This window comes from Aspergillus tanneri (assembly GCF_003426965.1).
Source record: "Aspergillus tanneri strain NIH1004 chromosome Unknown AapTan_3_pilon_pilon_pilon, whole genome shotgun sequence".
Taxonomy (NCBI): Eukaryota; Fungi; Ascomycota; class Eurotiomycetes; order Eurotiales; family Aspergillaceae; genus Aspergillus; species Aspergillus tanneri.
Genome location: NW_022984630.1, coordinates 104,232 through 118,885, shown reverse-complemented (window position 1 = coordinate 118,885; position 14,654 = coordinate 104,232). Strand labels below are relative to the sequence as shown.

Here is a 14,654-nt window from a genome sequence, read left to right as displayed (position 1 = left end):
AAAACCCAACCACTTGCTCTAACAGTTACAATTGGTGAAATCTCTATTCTCTAATGCCTGGTTTGATTAATCTAGTATTAAATTTGCGTGTTTCCACACCGCAGACCAATCTAGCTGCTAGTATTGCACCTATTTAGAATCCAGATCTATTATATTCTAAATATCTTATTCTGAAATACCATATTTTTGTATAGCATTTTGAACTGGTAAACCCAGCCCTAAATAATCTATGGATCTTCACGCTTCGCCTGCTGGTAGTCATATCGACGATTATATCTTAACTTAATATTATCGTGGCTTGAAACAAATTGACTAACTTATTTATGTTTTGGTAGTTTAGTTGAATCAGAGACCTAATTTTCTATGGAGGATAGATACTTTCGAATACGCGTATATTTTATGGTCGACAGTCTCTTAGGTGCTCAACTCTCTAAAGGGGTAGAAATGTTAGGTGTGGGTACGTCACCTAACATTACAGTGTGCTCCTATATAAGGTGCTCAGGAATAACTGATCCCACTGGGATCAGGTATAGTGGTCTTTTGGTCCAGTGGAATAGCTAAGATACTGAACTTGGCTATAACTATAAGACCCTTATCTCCATCAACTGTTGTTCCTAATAAAGAAGCAATTTACTTAAACCCTCCAATGCCTCCGTAGCTGTAATTATTGGTAGAGGCTGTATATCTCCATCCTTATATCTATCCAGAGTTTTGGCCAGCGCAAATTGACATAAAACCGCAGAATTAATATCCATAAGACTGTAATCAACCGGATTCAAAAACTGATTAATATACATAATTCCATGGATACTATTTGAGTGCTTGAGATTTTTGAAGTTCTTGCTTTATCTTATTAATAAGATGCTACTCAATAAGCTCATCAGCGTCTTTATTAGAAAGGGCCTTTATAAAGGAGTTTCTAACCGTATCTTTATACAGATCAAGTTCCTAGTTAGAAATCGCCCTTCGAACTGCTTGTAAAATACTCATGGTAGACAGTGGATCAAAACCACGATCATATTGTCATCAATTACTTTTTCAAATATGCCTACCATGTACGTATAATCCCTTGATTAAGCGGCTGATATCTTGACGTTAAGCAGACTGGAAACCTATATCTACTGTGTTCTGTAGTTGTTGGTTTATTTCCTCAAACGCAGTATTATAAGCAGAAAATTATCCATTAGAAAAGCATCTTTAGCCTTTCATTTTTCTCATTACACTAGAGAAGCCATTCATTAAAGATATCACCAGTTATCTACGCCTTCTTATAATGGCGCTAATGGCAGCCAAGATTCTTAATATTTATACCAGCTGTAGCAAAGGCCTTTGGCCGTTTAGCTGTCCCAGTAAACCAGATTGGAAAATGGTTTAAAGCATCTGAATTGCAACAGACATATGCAGTTGTTCGAGCCTTTTCTTGCTTGCGGCCAGGAATTGAGCGTGTAGATAAACTCCGATCCCAGAAACTCCGGTCTGGGATCATTTCCCAACATAGAACTGTCTCATCGCAATAGAAGATATCTTGAGGCGCGTATGTATTAAGGACGCGCCGGATTAAAACTATTCTAGTAGCAGTATCTTTAGATAGACTTCCAGCCTCCCCAAATAGGCTTATCTGCTTAATATTACTGTGTAGCTGGAAGCCACGAAGCCAGCCATTACTAAATTGTGGCATCTCCTTTTCTGTATAGATCTCCTGCCAGAACTCCGTACCTTTTTGACGAATTACCTCCTGAGATATTATTATCTTTCTCTCAGTCTATATTATCCAGTTAAACAGTGCCTTTCTAGGTCTGGCCAGGATTCTGTAAGGTGTCGTTTATCTTCTTCTTGATGTGCTTTAATATCGTCAAGGAAGGCAAAGCAAGAGGAGAGGGCTCTGCTAATCGAGGAGCGGTCAATTGGCCTGTTATATGCCTCTTGAAACCACCTAGAAAGCTCCGCTAGTGAGACATAAGGCTTTACATTAGATTAATTTCGAAGGGCAGCCTTCTGTCTATTTGAGATAGCACGTCGCGGCTTCTTTGTGACTCTAATATAAGCAAATTGTATGAGAGAAGCTGAAAAATTATGCAATGATCTTATATTGTAGTAGTAAGCAAATTTCTATGTAAAATCAATTTGGACGCCGTGTCCCATTGCTTATATTGGAGAGTTTCTGATATTAGGCGTTGCTTATATCCGTGTTTTACTGTACCCCTAGAATTTAGCGTATGCAAAACGTTCAGGACTTCTTGGCGCGCTGCAACACGAAAATAGCACATCTCCGTCAAAAACATCGATTTTACTCGATATCCATCAAAAAGCACCGTATTCAGACCTGGAGACAACCAATTTACTGCCCAAAACGGCCAAATTGAAGCTATTCAACGGTAAGAATCGTTATATTATATCCAGAATGCCTCCCAAGCGGGCGAAGCCCCTGGCCACGCGCGCAACCCCGACAGAGCGCGTGGTTCTGTACGATCTCCGGGGAACACATATTCCACAGATTTCAGCGCCTCATAAAGCAGGATCCTTGTTATCCAGGCCTGCAGGTAATTACATTCCTCGTTCTACGACTGCTCACATAGGTCAGATAAGGAAGAAGGCAACAGTCTGGGGTGATACAGTGCTTTGGAAGAATGCAAAGGCAAGGGAAAATACAAGGGCGGCGGCCACCACGTGCTAGGGATATTTTTTCGCGCAGTGATCGGCCTATTCTGGACTTGCAGCAAATGGAGGACGTTGTATCGAGCTTTATTACTAATTGGAGTGTAACCATGATAGCGCCAGCCAGTCTTCTCGTTGAATATAGACTTGTTATAAAGATCAAGTCCTGCGCCGTGAAGCGCTGAATATCTTCAATATGTGCTTCTCGGAGCGATTCGCTGCGGTTAAGAGATATACGCCGTAACTCCTCCGGTTTAACACCCATTATATTGTAGATTGACTGACCAGCATACCACGCTCGTGAAACAGCAACCAGACCAACTCAGTTTGCTGATGCCATCCCTGTGAAAGGAGGTATTCAAACAGGGCATTTCTATTGGCTTTAGATAGCTTCCTGGCTCGGCCAATTTGACGAAAATACGGCTTCCTAGTGGAGCTGTACCGAAGGAGATTTGACTGTATATTAAACACTGTTGTACGGATTCAGCTGTAATGGCTTCAACTCTCCAACCGCGGAGGAGAAAGCGCAGGATTTGAGCGCTCTGGTCAGGCGCGAGGCCAGGGCCACCGCAATGTTGATACGGCTGAACCTCGGGGCAAGGAGCTGACCAAGGCGCGAATTAGTATTATACCGAGATATTCTAAGTTAAACAATCACATTGCATAATTTTAACTGTTGAATAGCTTCAGAATACGCTGGAGTCATGGAGGAATCAGTTTTCTACGATAGAAGCGAGGTTTTTGACGGAGATGTGCTATTTTCGTGTTGCAGCGCCCCGAGAAGTTCCGAACGTTTTGCATACGCTAAATCCCAGACTCCATCGCTTCCAACATCGACATTAAATCATGTGACTGCCACTGTTAATTCTAAGACCGTTAATTTTACTAGTAGACACCCCAAATAGGAATGCCAAGAACCAACTAAAAGGTGATTGACCAAAAAGCGCAGGGCAGAGAGGTGGAGGATGGAAGGTGACGGTGTGATGGCTGAGGTGCGGTTGTCGAACCGGTTTCAGCTAACCACAAGGCTGATGAAGGATTGAAGGACGTATCACAAGACACAGGCCTTTGCGATTTGCTAGCGGAGGGCCACACTATAACAAGAGCAGGGGTTTTCCTGTGACCACGCGAAAAGCATATCGTCGACGGTATTCGCCAGTTGGAGTGACTCTCGGAGACTTCATTCGGCATGTTTATGCGCCGAGTGAAAATAATCTATTATTCTTCATGCTATTCTGGATCTGGTCTATATCTGCATAACCCGATCTGGGGGCTGTTTGGACCTGACTCCGTACTCCGTTTCCCGATGTGGTAGGACACTCGATCACTTACAGAATCCTGGCCTCGCTCTCCCTCGGCAATCTCGGCAGAGTAGGAGACTTAGAGCCCATATCATCATAACTAATATATCTGGACCGCTGGTCCTCAGCAGTTAAGTCTGGAATCTCGCCCTCGCCAGTGCATAAGATAAGACTAAAAGGATTCGCTTCCCGGTTAAAGAGTTATTAGGCGACTGGACGGCATTAAACACCATGTTGATCCACGGGTCGAACACGAAACAGAATGGCAACGCTCCTTCAGTCTGTTATAATGGGCTTATGTTAGGGTACGCTTTCATTCGCCGCCCTGGAAGTTTACTTTTTTTTTTCTTTTTCTTTTTTTCCTCCGCTACATCCTTGTGGCACTGGTATAAGCTCACGGTCCGGGCCTTATCAAGTTGATCCGGTGGGGAGAAATAAATGGCTGAGCGGGTCCTGTGAAGAATCCGACTCGATCCCGACAAGGACAAAATACGAATCCGCGACGCAATTGACCCCTCCACCTGCGGAATGAAGAACACGGAATGAATATCGCGGCCTGACGAGACCCATAGTGGAACTAGGGAAGAATCCAGATGGAACCAATGACATCTGCAGAGGCCAATTAGTCCAATTGCTGCGCGGGGAATAAACGAGCGGTTTCGACTAAACTAGTACCCCAAAGATCTCGATAAGAGGGATGCAAGACATGTGTCAAAAAAACAATGCAGTAGTTTGCCGGACTTCAGGCAGCCCTGAAGACCGTCCATCTGCAGTCCAGAACCAGGAACGGTACTTAAGCTCTAGGTTGTAGGCTCCTGGTGACGGACTGGTGCGGCTCATATGTCTGATATCCGGAATATTGCGGGCATCACTAAGTAGTCAGGAGGAGGAACCTCATACGCTGTTCGCACTGACTAGTTAGAAGAACAATGATCCTTACACAACGGCGTAGCACACACCAATCCAGCAGGTTACTTTCTACGAGCCTCCGGACCGTTGTAGCCGGGCAATTCTTCATAACGAATCCATTATGGTAAACAGTAAATGTAGTAAGCCCTAATGTACACTCGGGATTGTCGATCCGCTCTCAGCCAGTCAGCGTTTCCCGTCCATCTTCCTGTATGAGTCAACTGTATTTCCCTACCGAAAAAATAGCTCGACTACTCTTCCAGTGTGCCTCATCATCTTCTGCATTCTCTCCTCTCCACCCCGGCCTTCCCCCGGCATTTTTTTCCTTTCTCATAGCCCCCTGTCTCTCTCTTTATTTTTATTTTTATTTTTTTTTATTTCCTCGGCGCTGAAAACTTGTGAAATTCCCATATTAATTATTTAAAGTCGCCTGCTTAACAAGAATATATGTCGTGCTGCTCGAATAGACATTCTGTTGGGAGTTGTCCTCAGACTTCCAGTGATTTAATTAGTCAGCACATGGTCCCACAAACACGCCATTCCCATCTTCCCCATTGAATCTGATCCGATCATCATCATCATCATCATCATCATTATCATCATGTTTTCCACCTTCTCCGCCAATTTGGATATCACAGATGGCCCCCGAGAGAAGTCCGCGACTCCTGTCGCCGCTCCGCGACCGAAACGGAGTCAGGTCGCCAGGGCTTGCGATTGGTGTCGTGTAAATCGAATCAAATGTGATGACAAGCAGCCGTGCCAGAACTGTGAGAATCGAGGTGGCCATTGCAGTAACACCAAACTGTTGGAGGCGACGTCACTGCCTGCCGCAAACCGGTATGGACTCATTCCTACTGCATCAGGTCTCCAGAATGGATTAGTCATCCGCCGAATTCAGGCTCGCATTACTAATGATGTGTGTGGTGACAGAGAAATCCAACGCTTGCGAAACAAAGTCAAAGACCTTCAAGAGCAGATCAGGGCAGCCAAAGAGGAAGCGGAAATTCGGGCGCAGGCACACGCTCAAATCCAGGCACCAACTGGATACGCGACTCCGCCACTATCGGATGCAGTCAATAGCTCGTTCAGCTATGCCGAACTGCTCTCAAATACCAAGGAAGGATGGCAGGGGAAACCACAGGGGGGTCTCTACTACGGTCCTATGTCTTCGACGTATTTTGTTACTCGAATCACTCGCTATCTCTCCCAGGTGCTGAACCAGCCGTTGATGGATACGAAGATAGAGGCATGCGTGGCACGCTTTGACTACAGGACCCCTTCACACCGACCTTCTCGTTCGGATGCCGGCCGGGTCAGTGCGGAGAGTTATCCTGACGGTGCAGACGATACGGAAGACCTAACCCGCTCTCAGGAAGAATACTTTCTCAATCTACTCTGGCAGTCCTTCCACTGCGTATATCCTATTCTCTCTGAAGCGGATTTTCGCAAATATTATGAGTTGTTGTGGTCCAATACTTCACCTGATGGGACTGCGACCCGCAAGCCATCGCCACTAGTCGATGTTCTCCTTGCTGTGTGCATGCAGTACGGCAGCACTTTCCTCATCCGTGACAATGATGGCCACGGAACCAAGGACACGTCCTATTCTGAAAACTCCAACATGGCTGGTCATTCATTCTATCAAAGGGCGCAGAGACTCCTGCAGAGTGAGCTGGAGCACCCATCCGTCTTGGTCTTGCAGAGTCATCTCTATTCGGTCATTTACTTGTACAATGTGTCCCTCCTGAATACTGCCCATATCCACCTAGGCATGACGCTGCGGATTGCCCACACTCTGCGACTGCATCTCCAGCCCTTGGATGGGACGCCCCCTGAGGAGCAGGAGCTTCACCGTAACATCTGGTGGACCCTTTACCGCCTTGATAGCCAGCTCTCGATGACCTTGGGACGGCCTCCGCTGATCCAAACCTCCCAAGTCAGCTGTGGTCTTCCACGAGATGATCGAGAGCATATCCGCATGTCTGGCACCATGCTCCTCTCAGGTCATGAAGACATCAGCTGCATCAGCTTTCATGTCCAATGCATCAAGCTCATATTTGCCGTCCAGGGCGTTCAGGCCGCCTTCCAGCGGAAATGCTCTCAATTATTGAGCGGGGATGAGGTCCAAGATATCTATGACAACCCCCGCATAAGCGAAGCATTGGCCGAGTTCCTCGGCCATGAGATGACGGCGGTTCATAAATGGGTTCAGAATGTCCCTCGGTCGCTCAGGAATGCCCGCAAAGGAACTAGGGAGGCCTTTTCAACTGAACGGGCGGCTTTGAACTTGGATCTATATAGTCCTCTCTGGCTCCAGCGCCAACGACTTCTCCTGGAACTTCTCTATCACCATCTCCTGATTTCGACTTTCCGTCCCTTCCTCAGATTTCCTCCTGTGGCTTCGTCTCTGACCCCTCTTGCCGACAACCATAACATCACCTGTCTGAATCATGCTATGGCTATCACCAGTATCCTACACCAAGTCCTGTCCGAAACCGACGTCCTGCGCGGATGGTCGCCAGTATTCCAGTACCAGTGGGATGCCATCCTGTGTACGCTAGGGTTTGTGCTCGCCAATCCGGTCTGTCCGCCAACGCCATCCGCCCGCAAGTCCCTGCAGACAGCCATTCGTACTTTAGAACTTGTCGGGGATCACTTTCCCGCCGCCATGAATGCGGCACAGGTTGTCCGCGAAGTAAATTGCCGCGCGGATCGGCTCATCGACGGCTTCCGTCAAAGCCTGACCCGGAGGCAAGGGCAGCGTTCTAGCCCATCCTCAATAGCGCAGAACTTGACCCCTCCTGAGTCTCAGGTCCAATTTCCCAGCACGAACCAAACCCCTTCCGCTCCGGCCCTTTCGGAATCTCTTCCGCCGTCTTCCCTGCAGTTGGCGCGCAATCGGTCGATTCAGCACATGCCATCGCTGGAGATGACCTCATCGACATCTCCAACTGAGTTGTCACCGCGTTTGGTGACTACCACGGAGAGTCACTCTGCTCATCTTTCTACCACAGTGCCAGTGGACGTGATATCCAGCAGTGAAGTGCATTGGATGCAAGCTAACGCTATGATCCTTGATTCATGGACTGACTTCACGTCTGATCTGTAACGGTGCTTATGATCCTTGTAATGAGCGATGATTCGTGCGTTTGGAGTTGGTTATCTGTCACTTGGTGCTAGTTGCCTTTTTTTTCCCCTCCCTGCCAGCTTTTTGGTACTCATTGCGATTCTTGTCCATATATTATCCTGGCTATTCGTCCCGTCGTTCTTTCCGTTCGCTACCTTCTGCACGTAAATTGACTTAGAAATCACCTAGACTAAATTCGTATTAAGAGAACAGTCTGATTACACGAATCTTCTTTGTCTAACTTCTGCGGTCTATTCTGTGATATAGAGGAGAGGGGTGGGGATGACATTATTCAACTGCCTAGATATATTGCTATAATCTGGTCTTAACTTCTCGGCTCAGACCCGGTGAGGCACCTAGCATTATGCTGGTCTGGGCTTGCGTAGCTGGAGAATGCAGGTAAGTGAATACAAATGACGGAGAATTGCACCGTTTTCCTGCCCCATTGAGTAATATATTCTCTACTCCATGGAGTATTCCGTAGCAGGGTGTTAAATCGGAGATACTCCGGTATCCAATTTCCCATTCGCCCGCGAGTTTCGAGGATCTGGGTGGTACAAAATTTGCTTAATCCCATGGAGGTTTTCTTCAGGCAGATTGAAGTTTATTTTATCTGATGCGAGTCTCTCAATTTTATCCTTGTCCAACGAAATGTCGGGTGAAAAGGCTGTCATGGATACCTCAAACGAAGGAACTCGGCTGAGTTACAATGCCTCTGCCCAATCTTCGCACGAAACCGGTAAGGACCATGTGCCTCAGCCAGTGGTCCCGATTGGAAGTCCAGTTTGTCACCCGTTCCCATCTCACTTGAACTCTGGCTCTAATCCCCGCTCATTGAGAAAAGACTGCCCTGGGTATGGGAGCATTCGCCATCGCCTTCACCACACTCTCCATGAGTCTGATGGAGTGGCGGAGGGCAGCTATCGTAAATGCATACATTGGAAATGCCTTCTTCACTGCAGGTCTTGGCTTGGTGTTGGTGGCGCAGTGGGAGCTCGTCCGAGGAAACTCATTTGGACATACTGTTTTCGGAGGGTTCGGTAAGTGCGAGAGGATTGTTGACTCGAATATGTAGATTATTGGGGATGACCTGATTCTGACACACCAGCAAAACTAAGGTCTGTTTAATCTCGCTTTTGGAGCCATCAATGCACCTGCATTTGGAGTGGCAGATGCTTTCAAGAACGATCCAGCTGCCCTGAACAATGCGACTGGGTACTTTCTGCTTGGTAGTATCCTATTTATGAACCTTTTTGCAGAATACCATACTAATACTGAGGCAGTATGGGGCATATTTGTCCTCTTCTTCACAATTGCTGCAATGCCCATGTCAGTATCAGTGTCACCCACATCTAAAATACTTCTCAACTTACCTGGAATACAGGAACCTGGTATACACTGCAATGCTTGGAACGTCACAGATCACATATACTGTGTTGGCTGCGTCTTATTTTGCCATGGCAGATAATAAGACTACAACAGGAGTAGCACTGAAGAAAACCGCGGGAGCTTTTGGATTTGTGTCGGGTTTGCTGGCCTGGTACACGGTTGGCCACTTAATGTGTCAAGATGCTCTTCTCTTCTCATTTCCTCTTGGGGACACTAGTCGTTTTTATGCCCGCCTTCAGCGGAGCAGGTAGTGTTAGGTTGACCGCTCTAAATGGATGGTGATGTAAGGGGCGAGAGGATATTGTCAAGTTGGTAGTCCTGTAGATACTGAAGTTGTGATACGAGTAAGTAAGGAAAGATCATATTGATGTGCAAAAGTATATGGAGTCTCGTCTCATGTCATGAAGCTTCATTCTACAAACGTAATTGAAAAATATTCTCAATAATGTGAGGGGAGAAAGGAACATCTTCCAAGATTAGGATATATTGTAGCTGCATTTCTTAGATGCTTTTCTGCTATGAGTTTTATGCGAACACAGAAATGCGTTGTAGCATAGGACTAATGCCAGGAGAAACTCTGCAGACAATGTTGGAGACTTTGATTTAGACCACTATGTACCCATTCTCTCCTACAAGCTTCTGTCTAGGCTTAAAATTGCACAGTCTGCCAGTATTCGCAACGATAATTTGCAGTAGAGTCGGATTCCACCTTCACACCATAATCGCCCAAGTCAAGGACCTGCCCCTCATGGACAGGCACCTTGGGATCCCCTTTGCTGTTAGGATCCCCCGTCTTGACAAAACGAACGATTTGCCTTTGCATCAGCTCCGCGATGGTGGCATTGACACTAGAATCCGACACGGGCCCATTGTAGAAGACCGACGGTGTGTCTGACAAATGCATCGCGGGGGGGACGCTATATTTAATGGCATATCCGGGAGTATTGACAGCGAAGTGGAGATAGCGTGTGTTGCAACTGGCAATGAGTTCCGACCAGAAAAGATTTGCACGTTCGTGTTGAGTGCGATATGGCATTGAGCCGTTGAATATGGGCGGGTAGAGGACATGCTCCGTGTGATAGCGAACACTGGCATTGGTGGATTTGAGCATCAAGTCCACATATCGTTTGAAAGAGGCGTCATCTGTTACATTCGCCGGAGCAAGAGCAAAGCCTTCGTTGGAGGTGTACGAGGTGAGAATTCGCACGGCTGGGACTACCTTGCGCTGGAGAAGCAGACGTTTGGGGCTATCAGGTACGAAGTCTCCATCGATAGCCTGTCATTCGAGGAAAAAGACAAAAGGAAAGAAACAACGAATAAGTTAATGTAGTCAGATGCTATTCCAAGATTAACTTACTGGTCCGAGGAAGCCACCTCCATATGGACGTGATGCAACTAAAAAATAATTTGCGCTGATCAACGCTTGTGAGGGCAAGCTGCGCGCCTGTTCGAGGCGACTGACATTCAGTGAAGCGAGGAAGGTGTCGAATATATCGTTTTCGATCTCGGGGGTCTTGGTTCCGGGTTCCCATGCAGGACTTTGAGCAATGACTTGAGCGAACGGCGGAGGAATCGCACGTCCGTAGGCGGTCATTTGCATTGTAATAGAGCCACCTCCAGCAGATACACCCATGACTGTGACGCGAGAGGGATCACCACCAAACAGATGAATATTGCGTTGTATCCATTCTAATGCCAGGCGCTGGTCATGCAGCCCTAGGTTTGGCGTACCTCCAGATGATCGAAACTTGCCGCCAGACAACCATCCAAAGACACCCAACTTTGTAAAATGGTCAGCACCAATACTCATAGAGGGAGGGAGCATGAGTGGCAAGCGTACTCTATAGTTCATCCCCACATAAATGATCCCAGGTGACCCGTCCTCACGGCTCTTTGCAATCAACCCCGCTGGATTCTGATCCGACTTGGACCCTGATACGTATGCCCCATCTTGCAAGTAAACCAGAACAGGGGCGCCTCCTTTTTGGTGCGCACGAGGTCTATAGAGAGTGTGTGACCGGTTCAGGAGCACAGCCTTAGGAACATGCACATCGAGGAACAAGCAATCTTCCGACGAGCGAGGGTCTGCTTCTGCTACAGGCGGGGGCGTTGTACAGGAGTCATTGATATATACCTGCTCATAGGATGCATTAAAATTAAAGGGTGTGCCAGCTGAAACAGCGCTGACAAACTGATACTGCACATTGGACCAACACGGTTGGGCCTGTGGGCATATGTATCCTAACCCAGTCCCATTGACAACGTCTCGAGTTCGCTTATCTGGGGGGACGGGAGGAGCAAATCGAAGAGCTCCCAAGGGAGGCTTTGCATATCGAATATTGGTAAAACTGTAATAGTGACCAGTTGACTATCATAATATCAGCCTCCACCCTCTCACAGAAAGTCTATTTCCCCCTCACATTGAAGGCAATGGCCTGGTGGCGTTGATAGCCCAAGTCAACAATGGGCAGATCTGCCAACGCAGTACTTGCCCAAGGCAACAAAAGGATGAGCGACACTGTGAGCAACATGATGGCCTATCAAAGCATTGGAGGCTACCAGGTTCTCTAATTCCCAGCGTTTAAAATTAGGATATTCGACGTTTTTGAATTGTTGGATTCTGAGCCATTGATGAACTACTACTACTACTATGGAGTACTACACGTAGCCAAGACTTCTGGACAGGTAACTGAAAGGCGGTTCAAAGATCACTACGGAGTTGAATGTTCTTCGAATTCTAAGAACGGTGTGTCTTCCCCATCCGCATAATAACGTTCCTCGGGCTTTCGATCGAAATAAGTTGGTTCTGCCCAGATTAGTGATGATGCTGATCATGACGATCCACAATGTGGATTACATATAATTTATTATGAGAAGATTCGAGCAAATGATCTTTGATTTCTTCTCTTTATGTAGATCAAATTAATAAGACGGCTTTGTCACATACGGACTTCCCAAAGGAGTTTCGGAGATAGGAGCATTCTGATTGGTCAGAGTGGTAGATGACAAACCTCAGGATTACCAAAAGGAGACCGAAAACATTTCCCCATCTGGGGTTCGATACTATATAGGTTCTGAAGACTGACAGCATGATGAGAGAGACTGCCAAACGTTGGATCAATTGTGAGTGTCCTATGATACGACGGGGTCACGGACGATATTCTGTAATACGAAATTACTTTTCCCCTCTTTTTCATAGCCCCAAACTACGTCTTCGGCTAAAATGACGGACTCTACAACTCCAGCAACCACCAGCCTGGATGACAAAGAGCGGGCAACTCCGATTCCCGCCCACTCGGACGATTCTGGCCCGCTGGGAGACCCGTTAGGAGGCATTGAGGAGAAACCGGAACAGCAACGGTCGGTCCGAGGAATTCGATGGCTACTCATCTGTATTGCCGTCTTCTCTGCCAACCTACTGTATGGCTTAGATAATACCATTGTGGCCGACATCCAGGGCGCGGTCGCCGGTACCTTCAATGAATACACCCAGCTGGGTTGGCTGGGTGTAGGCTTCACCTTGGGCTCCGTTGTCTTCATCTTGCCGCTGGGGAAGGCCTACGCGATCTTTGATACGAAATGGCTCTTCATCGGTTGTCTGTCAATGTTCGCGGCGGGGAGTGCCCTCTGCGGCGGTGCCCCTAACATGAATGCCATTATCATTGGTCGCGTGTGGGCTGGTGCTGGTGGTGCCGGGATGTACCTAGGGTGAGTATCGTCAGCTATCCCCCTAACCTCAACAATCATGCGTGAGAGACGTCTGAAATACTAACCGGACGATAAAATTGGGTAGAAATCTGAATCTCATCACCATTCTAACTACGCCCAAGGAGCAACCGGTCTATGTTGGTCTGGTCGGGTTGATTTACGGAACCGGTTGTATTCTCGGACCCATCATTGGCGGTGCTTTTGCTGACAGTTCGGCGACATGGAGATGGGTAAGTTCACAGTCTCCCTTACTTTTCGACGTCTCCGCTCTCTAACAGTAGGACAGGGATTCTACATCAATTTGATCATCTTTGGCATCATGGCGCCCATCTACATCTTCCTCCTCCCATCCTTGCCCCGTCCGGCCGGCCAGGGCCGCAGCTTCGCCGATCGATTTTTGAAATTGGACTGGGTCGGCACGGTGCTCTCGGCGGGGATGCACGTCTCCTTCATCCTGTTTATCGTCTTTGGCGGAGTGCAGTGGCCGTGGACTGATGGCCGCAATATCGCTCTCTACGTTGTCGCTGCTGTCACCCTTATCGCCTTCGCTCTCAGTCAGTACTTTTGCGTATTCACCACCAAGGAGAACCGCCTGTTCCCTGGCACATTCCTGCGCAACCCCACGTTGATCTTCCTCTATATCATCATGGCCTGCGGTGGTGCCGCCCTCTTTGTCGCGGTCTATTACATCCCCTTGTACTTCCAGTTTGTCCATGGCGACTCAGGAATCATGTCTGCTGTGCGTCTGCTGCCCTTCATCTGCTTCTATGTCGCCACGATTCTCCTCTGTGGCTGGCTCATGCCAAAGACCGGCTACTATATCCTCTGGTACCTGATTAGTGGAATATTCATGGTTGTCGGCTCAGCATTGATGTACACCGTCCGCTACGATACCAAGGCCGCCAATATCTACGGCTACTCCATCCTGATGGGACTCGGCATGACCACCACGCAGGCGGCCTACGCAGTTGGTCCGACCATTGTCACCGCCGACCTTGTGGCGGAGTGCATTCAATTCATGAACATTTCCCAGGGTCAGAGTCAGCTCCTCGGCTTGGCCATAGCTAGTGCCATCTTCCAGAGCCGAACGCTCAGTGGGCTCACTTCGCTCTTGGCGGACAAGGGGTATTCCCTTAATGAGATCCAGGGTGCCATCGCGGGAGCACAAAGTAGCCTTCTGACCGAGCTTCCTGCGGATCTGAAGCCAAAGGCTCTTGACGTGATTGTGCAGAGTATCGATGATGTCTATGTTATGGCGATTGCTGCGGGCGCTCTCTATGTGATCGCGTCCTGCTTCCTCCCGTGGCGTAGATTCTAGACTGAATTTTTGGAGTGGGAGCTGTTGTTACTGTAGAGAGAAGTGGCGCGTGAAGGAAAATACTTCTTAATTAGATATGTTTCTGCACAGGGCTTCTTTTATTGTGACTAGAGGCTCAGTTATCCACTGGTCCGTCCTCGTCATAGATTTATTTCAACCCCCTGGTCGATGCAAGTCTCCAGGCAGTTGGAAAGGATAAGAACTTGTGATGGATAATGATCCTTGGGGGAAACCCTACTATGTATCC

At 47.7% G+C, this 14,654-nt stretch overlaps 4 protein-coding genes across 4 annotated transcripts; 3 read left to right on the top strand and 1 right to left on the bottom strand.

The window, feature by feature from the left end:
- Positions 1–5,466: 5,466 nt before the first annotated feature.
- ATNIH1004_003840 (uncharacterized protein) lies at positions 5,467–7,974 on the top strand (the record flags this gene model as incomplete). The annotated part of the gene is made up of 1 exon (XM_033568513.1): positions 5,467–7,974. One exon carries the CDS (start codon positions 5,467–5,469, stop codon positions 7,972–7,974), a length of 2,508 nt encoding a protein of 835 aa, XP_033427319.1.
- A 669-nt stretch (positions 7,975–8,643) lies between these two features.
- On the top strand, positions 8,644–9,638 carry ATNIH1004_003839 (transcriptional activator of ethanol catabolism AlcS; the record flags this gene model as incomplete). The annotated part of the gene is made up of 5 exons (XM_033568512.1): positions 8,644–8,775; positions 8,837–9,032; positions 9,111–9,321; positions 9,377–9,539; positions 9,633–9,638. The coding sequence occupies 5 exons, from the start codon at positions 8,644–8,646 to the stop codon at positions 9,636–9,638; spliced, it is 708 nt and encodes a 235-aa protein (XP_033427318.1).
- A 392-nt stretch (positions 9,639–10,030) lies between these two features.
- On the bottom strand, positions 10,031–11,912 carry ATNIH1004_003838 (uncharacterized protein; the record flags this gene model as incomplete). Its single annotated transcript, XM_033568511.1, has 4 exons — positions 10,031–10,657; positions 10,739–11,161; positions 11,222–11,749; positions 11,802–11,912. 4 exons carry the CDS (start codon positions 11,910–11,912, stop codon positions 10,031–10,033), a joined length of 1,689 nt encoding a protein of 562 aa, XP_033427317.1.
- A 692-nt stretch (positions 11,913–12,604) lies between these two features.
- ATNIH1004_003837 (MDR family MFS transporter) lies at positions 12,605–14,407 on the top strand (the record flags this gene model as incomplete). The annotated part of the gene is made up of 3 exons (XM_033568510.1): positions 12,605–13,089; positions 13,175–13,319; positions 13,376–14,407. The coding sequence occupies 3 exons, from the start codon at positions 12,605–12,607 to the stop codon at positions 14,405–14,407; spliced, it is 1,662 nt and encodes a 553-aa protein (XP_033427316.1).
- Positions 14,408–14,654: the final 247 nt, after the last annotated feature.